The 21,980-nt window shown below is 41.1% G+C and overlaps 1 protein-coding gene across 5 annotated transcripts in view; it reads left to right on the top strand.

The window, feature by feature from the left end:
- Positions 1-21,980, top strand: part of LOC127357970 (glutamate receptor ionotropic, kainate 5-like) — a 177,487-nt gene that overhangs the window by 128,910 nt on the left and 26,597 nt on the right. For all 5 annotated transcript variants that reach the window (XM_051390656.1, XM_051390660.1, XM_051390659.1 and 2 more), the window contains 6 exons: positions 3,470-3,631; positions 7,331-7,483; positions 9,693-9,797; positions 12,716-12,823; positions 12,911-13,114; positions 21,507-21,620. In XM_051390656.1, the coding sequence (XP_051246616.1) occupies positions 3,470-3,631; positions 7,331-7,483; positions 9,693-9,797; positions 12,716-12,823; positions 12,911-13,114; positions 21,507-21,620 (846 nt within the window). The remainder of the gene's footprint in view (positions 1-3,469; positions 3,632-7,330; positions 7,484-9,692; positions 9,798-12,715; positions 12,824-12,910; positions 13,115-21,506; positions 21,621-21,980) is intronic.

Raw genomic sequence — 21,980 nt, forward strand, 5'->3', positions numbered from 1 at the left:
GTAACTCCTCCTCCTCCTCCTTCCTCTCATCAGAGATGATGTTTTATAATTTCACTGCTTTCCTTGTGAGATTTGTGATAACATCAAGTCTATCTCCGCCTCGTCTCTCTAAACGCCGGCCGTGTCACAGACTCTTAACGGAGCCGCACGCAAGGGCACTTCACGCCGCGCTCGCAGCCAAGGGCGAAACCGCCGTTCTCCAGCAGAACCCTGGATGGGAACCAAAAGTGAAATGATTCCCCCTCTTCGCCGCTCCTGCTCTGACCTACCTTTAACTTTGTATTAAACACGCTCTGCTGACTGCGACTGACGAGCAGGTTTCAGATGACAGACCGAGACGTCTGTGTGTGGAACAGATGGAAAAACTAAACAGGGAATAAGGTGGAAGCTGCCAGAGACTGAAGTACTGAACCATAATCAGTTCAATAGCATTTAACTCTCTTCATAAAGTCCTGTTTAAAGCTAAGGCAGGTAAAGTTTATTAGTACTGAACATTTAGACAACAAAAATTAAATAAAAGGCATCAAGACAAAATGTAAAAGAAACAAACAAAAGAATAAAAATTAAAGCTGTAAGCAGTGATGGTCGGACCCTCGCCGTCCGCCATGGTTTACTTCCTGTAGGAGGATCTATTGTCAGAAATATAATAGTCATAGGTATGTTTTTCATTAGTGTATAATCACCTGAATATAAGAATTGTTTTTGTTTCTACAGTAGCCCAGAACGGACAAACCAAACCTGGTCTTTAAAATAGGGTAGTAGTTGCTCCTACACACGTCATCAGATACAGACGCAAGTGGTGTTCAGTTTGTTGCAGTCTGCAACTAAAGCACCAGATGGTACTAGATCCTACACACTGGACCTTTAAACAGTGTGATTAATGGATGAAAATGTGGCCCAAGGTCGCCATGTTTGCAGGAAAAGGGGGCGTGGCTCTTCTTCTGTCCACTTTAGATGATGTGGAACGCTGTGATTGGCTCATAGACGTCCAATCAAATATGTTCAGACATCGCAGAAAGGTCAGGTCCGTTGGAACGGACGGCGCAACTGAACAGGCCAAATTTTTAATAAATAAAATACAAATAAATAAAGGAGGACGTCCAGATGGTCTGAAGTCAATTAGCTGGAATTTAATGAACTTAATCTAATGTTGGGTTTGACCCTCATTACACACTGAGTCTGTCTGGGTCTGGACCAGACAGGAAACCAGCCAAACCAAGAATAGGAACTAAAAGAGGCTGAAAACAACTTTTAAGTCAGTTTATCATCACGAAGAATGAATCAAGAATTAAAGGACTTCAGTTTGACTCGCTGTCTTCCAGACCTCTAAGGTTGTCCAGGTCTGCTTTCTAGACATTGAGAAGCAGCTTTTAGTGCATAGCTAGATGCTGCTAAATCCTACACACCTCCTTTAACCTATTAACTTATTTTGTGACTATATTTTGTATTAATAATCTGAATCTGCACTAAATAGATGTAGTGAAGTCTCTGTGTACAAATTCTAGAAAACTTTAATTGAAGTGACTGAATCTAACAGATGTTTTGGTGGAAGAGAGTTTCAGAATTCTCTCCAGTCGGGGTGAAGTAATCAGTGAGTCACGGTTATTGATCAATAACCTTATCAACCCCCTGCAGATATATGATGGCCATGTTCTCCTGAATGGGGCAGGAAAGAATCTAAATCTTACTTATTGCTCGTTGAAACTCGCACTAATCTGCGCCGGAGAGGCTGTCACATCCTTTCTTCAGAGCACGCCGGACTAACCTTGCACCGTCCTCGCCGGCTGCCCAAAACCTGGATGAACGTCCTGTCTGAACAGTCGCTGGCGTCCTTCTGGGACACTGTCGCAGTGTTTCCTCCCTCAGCAGCGCCTGTCTAGTCCAGCCAACAGCTCTTTGTCACGGCTGGCAGGCCCACAGTCTGACAGTGTACTTGGCTGTGGCTGAAATTGATTTGGCAACTGGAAACCGGCAACGAGAACAACAGCAGCAGCTTCCCGACAGGCCGGGACGTGGCGGAAGTAAATAAGTGTCGGAGGAGATTCGGGGATGAAGAAATTAACCTTACACGGAGGTTAGCAGTCTTGCTAAACAGCTGGGCAGAAAAGGCTCCAGGGTCTGAGTGTTTCCTCCCCTCCAGCACCTCAGACCCTCTGCAGACACAGATTCTGCAGACCGCAGAGATTCTGTGCCAGAATATTTTCTATCCTGCTGGAGAACGCAGCCAAATGATGATGATGACAGTCCGTCCGTCCAACAACTTTGGTCCAGAGCGAGAGACAACTCCTGTGCTTGCTGGATTTATCTTTTTATTCTTTCCTGAATCTAAAAGAAAAAAAAACCTGAAAATATATATTAGGTGAAAAACAAAATTGTCGCCCTTTGGCAGCTAAATATTTGAGCTCTTGCCGCAACCTGAAGGACATCCAGTGAACCGCCACCAAATTAAATACTGCTTCCTGTTGTGACCGTTGTGCATTTGCTTGTTAATGTCAGATTTGTGTTACGATGCCCTACAGGGTTTGTGATTGTACAAATATGTACACACTCATACTTTTATTAGGGGTCCAAGCATGAATGGGCTGAGGGCCAGTGGATGCAAGGCAGCGCGGCTCCCAGTACTGGGAGCTGAGGGTCACTTGAAACAGGAAGTGATGCTCTTACTCGGCTTTGGTCTGTCGGATTAACATGAAACTTCATTCAGTAGTTTCTTAAGTCCCACTGAGGGGCTGTGTACAATCTGGTGACAATTGGCAGCTAGGTCGCTCGTAAAATTACTACTTTTTTAAATTCATCAGAGGACTTCCTGTACTCAAACAGGATGTGATGTAATATTTCTGCGTAGCTTTGTCTGATTAACACAAAACTTGGTCCAGTAGTTTCCCGTATATTCAACAGTTAATCAAAACGTGAATGTTTATATTAATCAAGAATAAGAATAGACATTAATTGCAGTTGTAACAAAATAAAAGCAGATTTCTGAGAGCAGGAACAAGGTGCTAGCAGCAGTGTTTCAGTATCTGAAGCTAAATGTTTCATTGTCTGTTTCAGAGCAAACACAAACCCTCCAATGGCCGAGCAACAGTTGGATTCTGGTTTGTTTCAGCAGCCGAGCTCAGCGTGACACCGACTCGCCTTCAAGGACTATTTGAAGTTCTTTGAAATTCCCCGCGTTTGATGTCAATCTATTTTTTTAAAACCTTTTTTCTTTCTGTTAGCTTGCTCTGAATTTATAAATTAAAGTTGACGTGCAGCAAAAGAAAACCCCAATCAAGCCCTTCGTTTGTTTCTGTCCTCCTCTTCCTTCTGCTTCTCTTTCATCCTTTTTCTTCTTCCTCTCCGTCTTCTCCTCACTGTGATCTTAAATGGTCGTTGTTTCTGCGTCTCACAGCTCTGTTTACATATGTCACATAAGACGGACAATAGCTGTAACTCCTCTTCCTCTGTGTCTTTTTCTGTCTGTCTTCAGGACTTCCCTCTGCTTCAGCTGGATGACGTGGTGGACGATCAGTCCAACATCGTGGGCTTCTCCATGCTGAACAGCAGCCATTACTTCTACCTGGAGTTCATCAGGAGCCTCAACCTGTCGTGGAAGGAAGGCTGCGATGTCAGCCCGTACCCGGGACCAGCGGTGAGACAAACAGAGTCAAACCTGTCTGTATCTGCTTTGATTAAAGAATCATAAAGTATCACCGACAGTTTAACCTGAGAGCAGCAGCAGAAGTGCTCTTTAAGCTTGTAGTGTTGATTTTACAACCTGTTTACAGGGCAGACACTGCTATCACCGTCTATCAGGGGCCAACTTTAACCGATCAGATCAATGAACGGTATAACGTAGTCAAACTCTTACTGAAGCCAGAAGAGAGAAGAGTGAAAACATCTTTTACATCGAGAAAAATCTTCAGAAATCTGTAATTTTATTCAGGTAATGCTGCGTTTCCTTGACTTCCTCGTCCATGAACGATTTCTGCCAGAGTTTGGTGTTTTCGTAATGGATGAATTATAAGATATGACGTTCATGTTCCAGCCAACAGAGCCCCAATGTACAGTATGGGTGCCCAGCATCAGAAATCATCATAATTAGCATAATCACCTAAACGTTTGGCCGATTTGGACAACATAAGAGAGGTTTTGAGGGTTATTGAGGATGCTGAATTCATTTCTGGCAACTACAACATGGATGTTCAAACTGGACGTGGACATATTTTAACTCCTAATGTGCTGACTTCAATACATTTTGAGGTTACTTATATGCTTAATACATAACCCCAGCTGCAAAGACACAGGTCAATGAAAAAATGCTGCGTGGCAAAAAAAAACTCCAAGAACGGCCAGAAATTTGAAGAAATATTACATCTTACAGGTCTAATGTATTAAGCACATAAATAACCTCAAATTAATCAAAATAAGATCACCAGGAGTTGAAATAAAGCCACCTCCGCTTTGAACGGCCATTTTGTACGTTAAAATGGATTCAGCATCTTCAGTAACCCCCAAAGATGTTTCACATCAGCCCAACAGTTGCTAGTTATGCTAATTCCTCCAACATATGCAAGTTATAATCTGTCTGTTTCTAAGTGCTGGGGACCCACACTGGACATTTCTAACATAAAACTTTGAGACTATAATGATTCCTTCTTGCTGCTCAGATTCTGTGAGATCTCTTTGAAAGGGCAAAGCCTTTTCTTTTCTGTTTAACTGCTTTTTATAAACGGTCAATTAGAAACATCTCCAGATAATGACATTAAAAAATGAGTCTGGGCGTAATGAAGGGGTCAGGGTTGGGGACGTGGTCTCCGCATAATGAGTTCAATTACAAAATATGAGTGCTACATTTTATCTTGAGAGGAAATTAAGTTGTGATCTCCAAAAATTAAACATTTCAACATTACAGGGAAAAGTTACGATCAGGTAAAAAAAAACACAAATAAACAACAAAACGTTGGCGCAGTCTTGCTCAAGGGTACTTGTGGAGATTCAGGTTTGATTTGATGTTGCAGTATTCCTTTCACTGCTCCTCCATTGATCGCCCTCCTCCTGCGTTACGAGTGGACCCATCAGGACAAATCAATCTCTTCAGAGCGGTTTGTCTCATTTGCAGCTCTGATATCAGCGGAGGCAATAACACCTGGGCAGATAAAGATAATAATAATGACGATGGTGTCGGCCTCAATAGCTGAAGACGGCATCAGCACTGCAGAGAACGTCCCCTGGGGTGTTTATTACTCATATTTATTCACTTAAGGTGCTTGAAGGAGCCATAAACGTGGTTGTTTTGATTGTAATGAGCTTTATTATTGTGATGATTATGGCCATTACATGATGATCAGAGTCTGAAATGACAGAATGATATAACAGCCCTTAAGTATATTCTATTGAGCTACAGCCTGTTGTTGTGTCTTTATCAAACATTTTCTGCCTCCTCCACCTCATGTTAAAGTATTGTAATCAATCATTAACCACATATAATAAAGGGAATTATTCAGGTCAGCACAATAACATCAGGAAAGGCCAAAATTGGCCTGTTAAGGTTCAATTTGGCCCGCCAGATGTAAAGAATATATAATATAAAACGCTGTTTATGCTGTTTTTTGTAGGATCCCTAATTCCTACTAATGTTTTATAATCTGAGCAGCAGGTCAGAGAGCCACTCGTGCAGGAAGTAAGTCAATTAAAGACAATTTGGGAAACTAGCACGTTCTTAAGAATGCAATATCATACATTTTTTGGACTGTTGACACCAAAAAGGGAAAAGGTTTGGGCGCCTCTGGTTTAGAACCGGTTCCGTTCAGGATGCTCTGAACCTTGATGCTATTTAGAGAACCAGTCCACCAGTTTTGAGCAGAACCATTGTAATCAAGAATGCATCAACAACCCGGAGGAGTTACACAATGTACAACAACCTGTAAAACATGACACACCCACTTTGGTTCCCAATGAAAACCTGATATTTTTTTGCTGGGAACCAACTTTTCAGATTCAGAATCAGTGTAGTTTGGATTGAAATACTCCTAGCGGTTCAGAACTAGGTGCTTGAACCAGAAGCTGGTTCCTTGTTGGTGTAAAAGGCCTCTATGACCCCCAGGACTTTCACAAACCAAAAGTCAACATGGACTTCTATTAGGTTTTCCATAAGACTCAATACTATCAGACTTTTTTTTAGAGAATCTGGTTCATTAATTGGTTGAAGTTTGTCACTTGCCGAGTGTCCTTTTCCAAACAGTTTCCAACTTCCTGTGTAACAAACCATGTTTAGGTTGAGTACACCACGCCCCCTGAACATCATATCCAGAGTCGTCTCACACTGACCTGACGCTGTGTTTGTAACTCATCGTTAAGAAGCTTTAATGAGTTTGAAAATTCAGTTTGAGAACCAGATCTTGACACACGGTTAAGTGAAGTTAATGTTTCCTGAAGTATGTTTCTTAAAGCTGTGAACCAGAGGAAGCAGCTGCACGACCAAACAGACAGATTGGTGAGAGCTGCCAATTACTTCTCACTCTCTCCGTCTCTATCTCCCCTCCTCCATCTTTCTCTCTTCAAACTGTAATTAGTTATCGTCATCCGGCCCTGAAACTATCGACTCGGGGAGAGCTCCAATCACACTCAGTCATACATCCATCTTTTTTATCAGCCGCCGACAGACTGTGCAGCTCTGCCTCCGTACGATTTGTCTGATTCCCTCAGAGCGTCGGTTTGACTGACAACTGACCAAACAGACCAGAACGTCAGACTGCGATAGGATCACTGAGCCGTACGAGCCGCGCAGTGAACGCCGCTGATAGCAGCAGTGCTTCACTTTTTCTTTTCTCTGCTATCGTTCCCCGACGTCCTCGCCTGTAGGAGTGCGAACAAAACACATAAACACCTTTTTTATTGTCTGTATGAACAATAAACAATCAAATGACAGAGACCAGTCACCAACTCTAAAGCTCTATCAGCGACTCCAACAGCTCAGCACTGAACAGCAGACCGTCAGAGACCAGCTGTGGAAGAAATTTAGCTGCTACAGAGTCAGATGTTTTCCTCTGGAGTTGGTGGAGACCAAACCAGAGCTAAAAGGAGCGTGAACATTGGCTCTGTCTGCTGGAGGTGGATTAGCTCTGAGTAATCTAAGTTACTCCGCCAGCTACTGGTCTGGCCTGCATACGACAACGTTTTCAATCTTTTCTGTGGATCCTTGTGCACAAGGATCATTTTCCCAACATGAAAACCGAAAGGAACTAAACCTAGCTGTGTGAACGGAGCCTCAGTTGGTCCAATCGAGAAGCTCCTGGAGGCTTTTCGCAGTTTTGTTCATCGTATTGTTTTTGTGTTTTTTGCGTCCCAGCTGTCGTCGGCGCTGATGTTCGACGCAGTCCATGTGGTGGTGAGCGCCGTGCGGGAGCTGAACCGCAGTCAGGAGATCGGAGTGAAGCCGCTGAGCTGCAGCTCGCCGCTCATCTGGCAGCACGGGACGAGCCTCATGAACTACCTACGCATGGTAAACAACACACACACACACACACACACACACACACACTCTATCCTCCATAGAAGTTAGATATGGAGTCGTGAGTCAGCCCTCCCCAAAGACCTCCATTTTAAAAGGATGTTTGTGAAACTGTTGACACCTCCAGCTGCAAACAAGGTCATTTATTACTTTTTGTATTTAAAACCATGAAGGTTTCACATTTTCTAAACTTTCTCAAACTAAACAAACTCTGCAAACAGTGAACAGTATGTGTTGGGTAGCTCCTGTTAACATGAATGGGTGCCATGTTGGAGTCCGGTATCACTCTTTATACGACGGTGGGCGGAGAACCACTGCAGTGTTTATAAGTAGAGTTCTGATGAACCACCGGCAGAAACAAAGGTAATGCTGTTAGAGATCATTGGATGGATGTGACGCTGCTAATGGCCGACGACCGTAACGGCGAACTGGAGGCGAACGTTTGACCAAGCAGCTTTTTCACCTGAATAAAGGTCAGAAAATATGTGTCGACTTATTGTCGTTTATTTTACAGGACTGGCAGAGAGAGAGAGAGAGACAGGCAGACAGAGACAGACAGAGAGAGAGAGAGAGAGAGAGAGACAGACAGAGAGAGAGAGGGAGGGAGAGGATTTTACTGACTGTATTTTTTTCCTCTGGCATCCCCCCCCCTTTCATTTCCATGTTCATTTAATTTATTCTTGTCCTCCTCTTTCCCTGTTTCTGTCCGTCTGCCACTTCTTGTTTCTTCCATCCACTGAGGATGCCTCTCCCCCTCCCTCTCTCTCTCCCCCCTCCTTCCTTCCCTCCCTCTCTCTCTCTCCCTGCATATTGTTTTTGTTGCTCTCAGTGCATCACTTCATCATCTCTACACTGCTTTTGGCAGCAACCAGAGACCCTGTCTCTCTCTCCCTCTCTCTCTCTGTCTCTCTCTCTCGCCACCGTTTTTGGGATGTAATTCATCTTGAGTCATGCACACACACACACACACACACACACACACACATAAACTCATATACAAAATACATGCTTGACTGCACAAGTATCACACTCATTTACACATTCCTGCAAACACACACACACACACTGATCTGTCTGTCTGTCTGTCTGTCTGTCTGTCTGTACAATACAAATCTTATTTTTCTCTTTTCGTCTTCTTCAGCATTCTGAAACAATAATAGTCCCTTTGTGTTTGTGGTTTATCAACCTGGTGGTCAGAGCGCCACCTAGCGGGGCCACAGAGCGCCACCTAGCGGGGCCACAGAGCGCCACCTAGCGGGGCCACCGAGCGCCACTTGGCGGGGCCTCAGAGCGCCACCTAGTGGGGCCACAGAGGCAGTAATTCACATAAACACGTGTTAATGTGAATGAATGACAGCTAACGTAAGCTATCCTCCACACTTCCCATTCCCTGTTGACAACAAGCCGCCAGGAAGAGCGCCGGTCTGACGTAGTGGTCGAAAGTAGCACCGGTGCAATGATGGATACGCCCACGAAATGATCAGGAAGTCTAAAAGAGCTGTTTGATTAAATGATTTAATCTCCTTTCAGGTTAGCGGAGCTCCGCCTCCAATGCTGTGTCCAGTTCTTAATACATCCACGAGTTACGATTGGACAGCTGTTTTTAATAATTACTGCTACACTGTAAAACCAGATTCATTTGACTCTTGAAACTGATTAAAATTAAAAAAACATTCTTGATGAAGTAGCTTCAGAAATATGAGAGGAAGGACGAAGGTCAACAATTAATTAAATTACTGTCACTTAATTAAATTATTTGTAAAAGCTGCTTCATCAAGAATATTTTGAACTTGAGAAAATGTAGTTTACGTTTTTTGAGTTAAAATAACTTATCGCATTATAGTCTATTACTACTAATAATAATTATATATATATAATCTTCAGTAACTTCTATTGTTATATTACTTTACTAAAACATACTGTAAAATGTTCCTGATTACCCATAATGCAATATAAACTGAGGTAATTTACTGTAATGTAGAAATGTGGTTTTGTACTGAGCTTTTATTCTCATGTCCATTCTGACTCTGTGCTAACGCTAATGCTAACTAAATAATAAGCAACTAAGTCAAAACAACATATATTAGGACAAGCAGCTTTTAATAAACCAGTTTTACAGAAATATTGTGTCCAACACAAACACAGAAATTAGCTCCTTGGATTAGCTAGTTTAGCTGACTGTCTCTGGTTGTGTCCTCAGGTGGAGTACGATGGTCTGACGGGTCACATTGAGTTCAACAGCAAAGGCCAGAGGACCAACTACACCCTGAAGATCCTGGAGAAACACCCCGGGGGCCATAAAGAGGTCAGAGGTTAAATTAGCATTCAGCGGAAAAGCATCTGCAAATCTTGAGCATTTGAAGTGTGTTTCAGTAGCAGGTCAGTTAACTTTACCGGGCAGAAGAGCACATAATGATGTTAAAAGGTTTCTCCCGGGTCGGTTAGGAGCCGCCGAGGTCCCGCTGGGAGTTCACGGAGAATCGATGTCATGTTTTCCTTTAATGTTTACAGTCGGCACGTTTCTGTCCGCCGGGTCTCAGCAGTAAGCAGTTTTCTCATTGGTTCGTCGATACAATCCATACAAACAGACTTTGGCCATGTGGCTCCAGTGCTGCTTTATGACCTCAGATGATCATTAAAAGGTCAGAGGTCAGCTGAGGTCAGCACAGGGTCAAATGGGCTCTCAGGGTTAAGTGTGGAGATTCCCACTTGATTCATACGATGACTTTAACTGTGTGCAGAATATTTAATGAGCTCATGTTTTCTGTTAGCTGGAGATTGTTCTCTAGCGCCACCTTCAGGCCACAATATCTACAAACAAAAAAAAAAATTTTTTTTTTTAAAATAATTAAAAAATATTTTTTATTAATAAAATTCAGCTGTAAACCATGTAATGAAATTAAATAAGGTGAACGTATATACAAATAATCAGGCTTACATTAACAGAGATAAAGATTTATTTTATGTAGATATTTAAATGATATTTAAAACTGATAAACAACATTTGTTCAGTGTTTCTGTTATTATATCAATTAACAAACAAATCCATGTTTTTTTGTTTTTTACTCTTAATTGTAATTTCTAATAATTTTAGAAACGTATTAACAGTATTAAGCTTGAATTTAACAGTTTAATCTATTAAATAACCAAAAAAATATTAATCTGTATGTTCCGACAGGCCTGCCCCCACTGCTGAAAAATATCCTAAAGATTTTTTTTTACATTTTAAAGTTAAATGCATCAATCTGGTGCACTTTGAAAGCAAAATTAAGAGGCTAGATCCATGAAGAACTGTGTGCTCTTGTAAATGATTAAACAATTTAATCATAAACACAATGGTTGTATAGATACGAATGGTGAAAACACAAAATCAACCAGAGCATACATCTGAGCCATCAAAGAAATTAAGCAAAAGTGGTTACCTGTGTTGAACTAGTTTATTTTTTAGCAAATAAAATAATAAATAATTAAACTGTAAGCTAAATTGTAATAAAAAATAAATTGGATTCGAAGGGTACATCATCAATTCGTCGTTAGTTGCAGCCTTAAGGGGAGACATGGCAGGCAAAAACATTTTGGGTTATTTTGCTTCCATAACATGTCTTCTTTCAGACTAGTGGAAAGAAAACATCCAAAATACACATTTCTACAACTCTCCCTACATCCCTTCTTTGCACCCCGAATTTGGATATATAATTTTCCTGGGCTTTGAAAAAAACAGTTCTAATGCCCTTTGGTAGTTAAATTCCTCTGGACTCGGCCCATTGATGGAGACCCTCAGGCAACCAGCCACGTGCTCTCCTTGCAGCCTGTTACGAAGGTCTGATTTGACCTGAAAATGAAGGGTACAAACATTAAGATTAAAACAGTAACTTTAGTGTTACTTCAACTTCCTTAACAAAAATAGCCTGACGTTACCTGGTGAGGCAACTTCCTCCTCAGATGCTGAAAATACGTTAGTTACAAGCAACGGGGGGGGAGCGGCAGAGCCGACTGACTGGGAGTGAGAGATGCTTTGCTGAAGCAGCGGCGCGAAACACAAGTTACAGATCTTTTATGTTATTATGATAAGTGTAAGAATTTTTTTTGGTTCATTCTGAGACTGTGGCGGGCCTAAGTCTAAGTTATTAATGGGAAACACTGCTCACAGGATATTTTTTTAATTTTATTAATATTTCCATGTATTTAAAAACAAACAGGAAAAAGCTCGTAAAGAGCTAATAAGACAGATTGGGAAGGACATGATCGTGACGCCTGTAAGTACAGAACACAGCGATGGGAGTCGGGGAAGGAGTGACTCCCGCTCTTTATCAGCGCGCTGTCCTATCAGCTGATAAATACACAGACAAACTAAAGGTCAGGAGGTCGGGGATGTGATGGGGTTGCTGTCAGGGCAGCAGATGCTTTAACGTACAACAGAACATATTTATGACCTTATTTAACCCGCTGAATGAGCCGGGAGGAGCCGGGTCCTCCTTCATTGATTTCAGCATTGATTGTGCGGCGAGGATTGTTCCTCTTCCTGTCGGCCTCTCATAGAGCTCTGTTAGCACCGCTATCTGTTTGTTGACCTTCATCCTTCCTCATAGTTCACTTTGCATTTTTATTTCTCTTCGCCACCTCCATGTTTGTTTCAAGAGAAAATTTTGAATGCGGCGAGATTTAGAGCCACAGTACCGTCACGCTGGTCCAAACGCAGTCCAACTCAAGGTCTTTAGGTTCAGGTTAGGTTCCCTCACTGATTCTTCCTGCCTTGTAAAGCACAGACGCAGGCACGGATTAATAATGCAGAGGCCCCCTGGGCACAAAATCCTGGAGTCTGTCTCTGTAGGGATCCTTTCCATAACGCTGTCAGACACTTAGAGTAACAATCTGAGCCTGTCAGTGGCAGAAACAACAAGTTTGAGGATTGTCGGTACAGAACTGCGCCTAAGAATCACAGCCAATACTGGAACAATCCCAAAAATTGTTGTCCTCAAACGTCAGTTAAAGTCCACCTGAAACAGAAATCAGACAGCAGTTTGCTTCTGCATAGTCACAGACTTCCAAAGAGCTAATAGAGCAATGAGAAGGAAACTCTGAATCTGATCAGAAAGAAGTCTATTCAGTCTGAATGATTGTTCAAAATGATGGTATAAAAATATCAGGAAAACTCGTCTCTGGGCTCCCTCCCTTTGTCTTTAACCTCCTCTAACTCCTCCTTGTCCTTTTCTGGACGGACAGATCGGTACCTGGTACTCCAACAACACGCTGGCCATGAACTCCACGTCCCTGGACCTCAACGCATCAGAGACACTGGCTAACAAGACGCTAATCGTCACCACAATACTGGTAAATATCATATGAATCCATAATGTTGGTGGTTGGTGTTCCTCCTCCTCCTCATCAGCTGCTGTGTTGTTGTTCCTCCTTCGACAGGAAAACCCGTACGTGATGCGGAGGTCCAACTACCAGGACTACCAGGGCAACGACCGGTACGAGGGTTTCTGCGTGGACATGCTGCGGGAGCTGGCGGACATCTTGAAGTTCTCCTTCAAGATCAAGCTGGTGGACGACGGGCAGTACGGAGCCCCGGAACCCAACGGCAGCTGGACCGGCATGGTGGGAGAGCTGATCAACCGGGTGAGTGGAAGAGGAGGGCGACAGCACGCCGACCACAGCTCGCCAGACACGTAATCAGGTGTTAAAATGCCAATGCTAATGCCTTCTGGGCCACGCGGAATACTGAATGGACGTCCTGTAAGTGCACAGGTACCCTGTCTGATGGGCTCACTGTCAACTGATGAGCTAGTGACCACAATATCACCAGACTCCCTTACAGAATCGCACAGTTCTGAGAGTTATTGAGTGAATAGAAACTTTAAAAACTCTGTGAAACGCTGCCTACGACATATTCGTCATTATCTGGGCCTCCTTTGTAAATTCGGCAAACGTTGTCTCCATTAAATGATTTCTTCCTTTCTTTGACCTCCTGCAGGAACATTTTCATATCCTGATCTTAACTCCTAATTTAAGATTTCTGTGTAAATGACCTGCCTACAAATGATGAGTAATGTGTGTAATGGAGCGTTAATGAGAGTTTAAAACACAGAACTAACCGATAATAGTACATAAGGCTGAACGGTCAGCCCCAGTAATGGACACTGGCTGCCAGCCCTGAGTCGGAGCAGTCCTGTGGTGTTTGTTTGTGTACAGAGCGGGAAGTAAGATCTGATCACAAGTGGCCCCGTGTTAAAACCTAATGAGGCTCAAAGACGTCTTTCTTTTTCCAGATATAAAACAGAATTGTCCAAAAAGACCTTATTTGGCCCTTCGGACTGAACACAACGTCCTCGCTTCAGGTTCAAAACTAAAATTGGTCCTCAGAACAACAGACTGCAGCAGCACAAACACACACAAACACACACTCGCCAACACTTCTCCTTATCGTCTTTGCTTTCTCTCGCAGCTTTGTCGCAGGCAATTCTCTGCACAGCTTTAATTAGACTCAACTTGACTTAAAATGAGCCACTTTCCCTGAGAAAACAACTAACGGGGGAAATTGGGCTTCAGCTGAGCCACTTAATACCTCCTCAGCGTCTCCGTGTGTCTCCGCCGCTCGGGGCCGAGCAGCTTTCCAACGCTCCGCCACTCGTATAATTGGCCAACTCTCGTGTTGCAGTTAAGGATGCCGTCGCTGTCAGCGGCTCGGAGCCCACGTCTCTCGCAACCCCTCGCGCCTGCCCACCGCCAGCTGTTGCCATAACAACTAACGCAGAGCAAGTGCAATCATGGCAGGGTGTTGATGTGTGTGTTCGCTGCAGTGTGCGGTCACACTTGAACTTGATGAATGCTGCAACATTTCATCTGTTGCCGTCGTGTGTTTGGAGTTTCAGCCTCCTCCTGTCTAAATATGATCCCTGTGATGCCGCTGCAGCGTTCATGAAGCTGTGAGGCGTCATGTTCTGCAAAGGTTAACTCAGGCTTTCTTTACGTAAAGAGACCTCACCTCAGGGTATGTAAGGAACTTTACTGACCACAGTTAGTTAGAGAACACAGACAAAAAACTCTGAGGTCAGTCCTCTAATTGCTGGATTGGAGCATAGAAACAGAACCTATATATATGTATATATACACACTGTATGTGTGTGTGCCCATTTCAAGCAGTAAAATAAAAAATAAGATGAAAACTTAGCCTTGATAATAAAACTATCCCCATGTTGAGACATAATAATGATAAAAAGTTGAAATTAGGAAAGTTTAGTAAAAAAAAGATGATCACATGTATCATATTGTCATATATAGAAATAAAACGTGTGTGTGTGTGTATTCTGCACTGCTGTTTAACACACACACATAACACATAATGCTGATGATTGCGTGTGTGTGTGTGTGTGTGTGTGTGTGTGTGTGTGTGTCAGAAACAGGAAATTGGGAACACAAGCAGGCCATTAAGAGGCTAATCAACTGTCTTTTTTCTTACTAATTATACAGGGCTGTTTCAATTACACTGCAGGATTCTTCAACACTCACACACACTCACACACACACTCTCACACGCACACACACACACACACACACACACACACACACACACACACACAGAGGACAGCAGGTATTCACACTTTTATCTGTAGCTTTTATGTAAAATGTGTTAGAAATTACAAATACTCTCTCTGTTGCTCGTTTACCTCAATCTACTCTCTCTCTCTCTCTCTCACCACACACACACACACACACACACACACACACACACACTACGAGGCCCGGGAGTCTGATGAAAGTGGGTGAAATTTGTTTTAACAAGTGTCTACTCGTTAATCAATTAAGTGTTAATTAAGGAGCAGAGGGGCGTCTGGGGTCCAGATAAACGCTCCACTACGGATCCACTCTGTGTCTCTCTGTTGACTTAAACTTAATGAGATTATCTCTCAACTTTCATTTCACCGTGTTCACCCAGCAAGGTTAAAGCCAAACTCGAAAACTGGAAAAACACGTTGAGAAGGGCACTCCGGTTTAAATTAGAACAAAACAGAATGTGTTTATTCAGACGTGTACTAAGACAGTGGTTTCTCCTTAAGGGAACTCTTTTCTATCACTTGAAATTAAAAAAAAGATAATATTCCTGCAGCAAATACATAATTTTGAATAATTAAAATACAGTTTTTAGCTTTAATTTTACATAAAATCTTTTATTTACACTGTAAAACCAATGCAATGAGCTATAAATACAGGCGGACTCTGCTATAATACAAATAATCAGGCTTACATTTACAGTGCTGTTATTATTGGATTTTTCTTATTTTAATCTGAATTTCAAAAGTTATAGAACTGTTATTAAAGTAATTATCTGTGAAGTTACAGTAAAGTAATAATCTGCTCAAAATACATCAAAATCTCTGGTTTTACACAAACTTCCTGCAGTTATTGAGTTCAGTGTTTGGGTTCATGGAACAGTTTTTGATAAAATATTAAATATCTATAAAATATGTCACTTTACTGTCAGTTTACTGAACGACAGAAGAGATTTCTTCACAGAAATGAACCATATGCTGACATATTAAGTTTTCTTACTTTAAAATCAAGAAGGCCTCGCGACCCCCGCTGAAGCTTTGGTGACCCCGAGTGGGGTCCTGACCCTCAGGTTGTGTTAAGACATCTTAGTACAATAATGTTTTTTTAAACATAAAAAACGTTTTAAAATCCTTAAAAATGCAGCGTATTAAAGTATTAAAAGTTAATAAATCAACAGTGAAAGTGAAGGGCCTTAAAAAGTATTAAAAAGTCTTACATGTTATTTTCCGAGGTATTTAATTTTGCAGTAGACAGCAGATGCATCAAACTCTCTGTAGATTTATGACTCAAACTGTACAGACAGGGAGAGAAATATAAAGCTGTCCATTGGCCTGATTGTTCTATAAATCTCAATCACTGTGGAAACGGACGCACATAAATGAGCTTCATTCCCTCCCCCACAATTATCCATAAATGGATGTAGAAACCTCTTAAACATCAGTTTGCGTATCAATACTTGTGTCAGCTCACTCATTACTCACTACCATCAACAAGCACATTCAGCAGGTGTGGTCTGTGGACCGAGAGTCGGAGGACGGAACACACGTAGGAACCCAAAGCGTCACTTACACCCACAAAATGTTATAAAACTAACTAACTTCTTTTATGAAGATATGCTGTTAATATTTACAGTGAAGTTTTTAAAATATAAATATAAGAAAACAATGAATTAAAAACTGAACGAAAGATACAAGATAGCAGAAAACAAGTAATTAAAATAACTATAAAAGCAGATGTACCATATATAAAACAATTCAAGTGCAAGGTTGAATAACTTTCAATCGTGGATTTAAATTCACAAACTGGTTCAAGAGGATTTATCCTTTCCAAGTTATGTGCTGAAAAACACGTACAAATGATTTTTTTATTCATCAATTGAATTTTTATTTTTTATTTGTTGTACAACTGGATTTTTGTTGCTATAACAGCAGTGCCCTTTTAACTGATCTCCTTTGTCTAATGCAGAAATATTATCAGCACAGTTCTATTTAAAAAGGTAGATTCTTGCACACTTTATTGAATCAAACTAGTGTTTCAAAGTGCTTAAACTCTACTGATTTTAACAAACCCTGAACGCAGAGGCAGAGATCTCCTTTTCTTTTTTTTTACAGGATATGAAGTTCCTCATGCACCTGTATAACAAAATAGTGGATGTCTAAATCCAATTTGTTTGAGGGAAACAATTATAGAAGGCCCCCCGTCAGTACCAGGAGCGTGTCCTACCTTCAATGGTAGTGATTTACCCACTGAGCCCCGACAGGAACAAAAGCTCTTATCTGGCAGTTTTAGAGGCACGTTGTCCGCTGGGAGCTGCTCAATAACAACTCACTGTTAACTCGTAATGCATTCAGTAACAACTGCGCCCTCAACAATGACTTCTGTACAATAAAAATCAATATTTCATTAAAAGCCTCAGAATCTCTGCAAAGAAGGTTCACGCATTTGGAACAAAGGTGCCGCCTTTAATTGCGGCTCCTGTGGCTGAAAAATTGCAAGTTGTACTTTGCAGTAAGAGATGGCTGTTTAATCGGAGGCTGCTGGGCTGACTCCAGGTCAGCTCAACGTGCCAAAATATCAGTCAGAGCAGACAGTAATCGTCATCTGCACTTATGCTGCTGCAGGCAGACCATTAACCTTGAAAACACACAACAGAAAAATGGATTTTGTTCATTTTTTATGGTCGAGATGGAGGCGTGTCCAATACTATAGAGAGCAGGAAAACACTCTCTCTCTCTCTCACACACACACACACACACACACACACACACACACACACACACACACACACACACACACATACATACACACACACACACACTGACCAAGACAAAGAGAATATTATTAGAAACACAAACGTCTGTAAAGAAAACATCATGATGCATTCAGACTCTTAAGCCTGGTTCCAGATATAGACTTTATAAAACAGCTACAAACAGCCCTTCTAGAAAACAAGCCAAATATTATTAAATATAATAAAAACATTTGTATGGAGCAACAAAAATCTGCCTGTGGGGTAAGATAATTTTAATTAAAGACATTAATGGGCCTTCAAACTAGAAAAAATGTCAAAACTTTTAGAATTTTTTGCTTATTACAAGAAATTAAAACTATAATATTTATTTATTAGTTAGTTATTTATAATAGACTTTTTCATCACTTCACTGAAATAAATTAAATATTATTTACCCTAATCTAAGATTAATGATAAGCAAAGAAATCAGCATAATAACTAACTACTAACTAACTAACTAATGATTTTCACTCCCAAAATCCTAAGAGTTTAACATTTTTCATAATTTGGCTTCAAATTAGAATAGTTTGAAAAAAGCTCCAGAAGTTCAAGAAAAGTTTGCAAACATGACAATTTTGGACTCAATAAGAAACAGTGTCGTCTGCATACAATGGCATGTTTGCATATCCCCAACTTAAAGTGGCTGTGGCTCAGGAGGTAGAGCGGGTTGTCCACCAGGCTCCTCCTGCTGCCTTTTGCCTGTGTGATCACTGTGTGAATGTAGTGTAAAGCACATCAGTACAGTCCATTTACCATTCAAGTCCCTCTATGTAGAGCCCTGCGTGGGACCATTCACTCCCACATAATAGAGATTTCATGTCTTCTCCTTCTTGCAGGTGAAAAGATGTTATTTTAATGTATCAGTAACAACTGATAAATGTCTCCAAATGCCAGACTTGTTTTTCTTTTCTGTTGTTTTTCTCGATCCTACTGATGGACGCAAGACAGTGCCTCAAATGGGCTGGCACTTCTGATTTTTTGTCCACATGAATACCCTTATTTTGTACCGCCACCTCTGGTGAACATGGCCGTGCCCACCACTGAGTATATTTTCCAAGGGGTATACAATAAAATATGTGAAATAATTGTATGAAAATAACTACATTGATGCTTTAAAGCGTGACCGCAACCACCAGCAGCATTTCTAAAACCTTTCGTACAGCAATGCTGGTAAGGTCAACAACTGCATCTCTTTGTTAACACTAAGGAAACAGCTTAACACTAAGGAAACAGCTTAACACTAAGGAAACAGCTTAACACTAAGGAAACATCTTAATGCTAATAAAACCTCTTAACCATAACGAAACAGCTTAACACCAAGGAAACAGCACTGAAAATGACCTTGTTAAAAACAATGGGGTTAGGCTTGTGCGTAATTAGGCGGGCTCATTTTCAGGTAACAGAAAGACAATGATTCTTGTATTCAGCTGATTAAACACCAATGAAAACATACCTATGAATATTATATATCTTACAGTAGATCCTCCTCCACACTGGAGCTTTAAAACATTCACCATCAGCCACAAGCTGCAAACTCTGAGCATCACTGACTGATATTTAAGTGACACACTAACTGATTTAATTAATAACATGAATATTGCTCATTGACGAGGTTTTGAAACAGTGACGCCGAGCCGAGAGGAAATAAACCAGAGAGTGTGTCATTACAGGAATAATAAAAAAACATTATTCCTGAAGGCATTGTGTTTTCTGTTAATGCAAAATAGTTGAACATGAGTGTAATTCACTGGAGGTTGTTCAGCTCATTACAGAATAAATTAGGAGCCATTAGGCAGTTAGGAACAGAATAACAAATGAAAATCTGTTTCATTTTTATGCACTTTGTTCATTCTGTTTATTCAAATGTACTAGACTAATATTAGATCAATTTAAATATACTTTCTGTTCTATCTGCTACTGTGCCTCTTCTTCTCTCTTTCATGTCCTTGACGCCTAACCCCAATTGACTCCTCCTTTCTTCTTCGGTCTTTCTCCGGCGTTTTTTTCCCTCTCTCCTCTCGTTGACCTCTTCCATATTTCCTCTCATTGTCTCTTCTTTGATGTTTTTTTTAACATCCTCCTCCTCATTTCTTACTCGTCTTTTTTCTCACTCACACTGAGTCTCTTCCTCCCTTCCTCATCCTCCAATCCACTTTCATTTAAAGGGTTATTATACAGGAAACTATCTTGCCACTAGATGTCACACTCCAGCATCTCAGATTAAAACAATGACCCGTACCACCCACCAGACTCCATTGAAAAAACTAGTAATTTTAACTAGCACATAATTGTAAAACACACTTCAACTTGACAGAAAATAAAACTCATCAAAACCACAACTGTAAAATTAACCCTTAATCAATCTTAAAAAGGCAGTTTTTCCTTGCCCCTGCCTCCAAAGTCTTGCTCATGGTGGTACTGTTGGGTCTCTGTAAATAATGTTATAAAGAGTTCGGTCTAGACCTGCTCTATTTGAAAAGTGTCCTGAGATAACTTCTGTTATGAATTGGCCCTATACAAATAAAATTGAATTGAATTGAATTGAATTAATCAGTTAAGTGAGAAAATAGGCTGCTATGGCTGCTAATGCTAATCCTCGGGGACAATTGTGCCCGTCAAAGTCCGTCCACTAGAAGTTTCTGCCACTGACAGACTCAGGTTGTTATTGTCAGTGTCTGACAGCATTATGGAAAGGATCCCTACAGAGATAGACCTTTAGTTTAACCACAAACAGCCGTAATATCACTATCACTCTCCACCAGACTCCAGAGACAAAAACACTCATTTTACCTTCAGATCATCGTAACTTCATTCAAAGTGGACAGAAACAGAATTAAACTCACTAAAAGCGTCTCTGTTAGTGTTTCCAACAATCACCAACTCTGGTTTGGTGGAAATAAATCCTTAATTCACCGACGTAGATGATAAAAACAGCAGTTTCAGTCGGAGCAGACCGGCTATGGAAACAAACCACAGAGAGGCTGCGATACAACACAGGCAGAGGCTGCTAAAATAATGTTTAAATCTCATATATATGAAATCTCTGTAAATCACTTGTCCTGTGTTCTCTGTTGGATTCAGTTTTGCATTAACTTGATGGAATAATATTGCAGTATCCATATATATAAATGTTGGCTGGTAGCTAGTTAGAGCTCAGAAGCTAATTTGTTTTAAATTGACACAAATGGATGATGTGTTCAAACCTGTCTACATACATATTCTGTTTTATTCCTGTATTGTGTCTTATGATTTTCTTTTTATAAATAGTGTTTGTTGGAGGGAGAATGAATGTTTTTATTGTAATTGTTGTGAACAAATAAAGAACTTTAATGTGTTTCTCTGGAGACCCAACAGATGATGTCAAACTGTTTATGAATTAAGTTCATCCCACTCGTGTTCTTTAAATATACCATACTGTATATGCACTCAGTTCAGTAAACTTACAGCCAATAAGGAAAGTTAACTACACAACTACTAAATAGTTATGGAGTAAATTCCACTCAGAAGACATAAAAAGTTATTGTTTGAAATCCCTCCTCCGCTCAGGTAGTCACATTTTTGGCTAAAAATAAAAACCTTTGCTGTTGCTAAATTACACTTTCTCTCTATGTCTGTCTGTCTCTCACTCTCCGTCTCTCTCTCTTGCTGTCTGTCTCTCTCTCTCTATAGAAAGCCGATCTGGCGGTCGCTGGCTTCACCATAACCTCGGAGAGAGAGAAGGTGATCGATTTCTCCAAACCCTTCATGACGCTGGGGATCAGCATCCTCTACCGGGTTCATCTGGTGAGTTCATTCATTTCTTCCTGTAAAACTAAATGTGACGCGTGCTTACGTCAGCACGAATTAACTGATTTCAACCAATAATATCCTGACATTCACCTGGATCTGAAACTGGATCATATTTTATGGAGAGAATATTGTCTGGTTGTCCCTCTGACGTCCTCCGGCTGCTCTGCCTCAATTATTCTAACTGTTAGCAACTGAACGGGGCTCAGCAGCCTCCCAGTGAACCTCAGAGACAGACAGAGGATAGTTTCACGACAGCGGTACCGAGGCGATTTATGGAGTTTCCAGATGAAATGTTGCTAAAAGAAGCTAACTGTAATGCTATATGCCGTTAGCTCGTACAGCTAATGTTAGCCA

This window comes from Dicentrarchus labrax, unplaced genomic scaffold, assembly GCF_905237075.1.
Source record: "Dicentrarchus labrax unplaced genomic scaffold, dlabrax2021, whole genome shotgun sequence".
Lineage (NCBI taxonomy): Eukaryota > Metazoa > Chordata > Actinopteri > Moronidae > Dicentrarchus > Dicentrarchus labrax.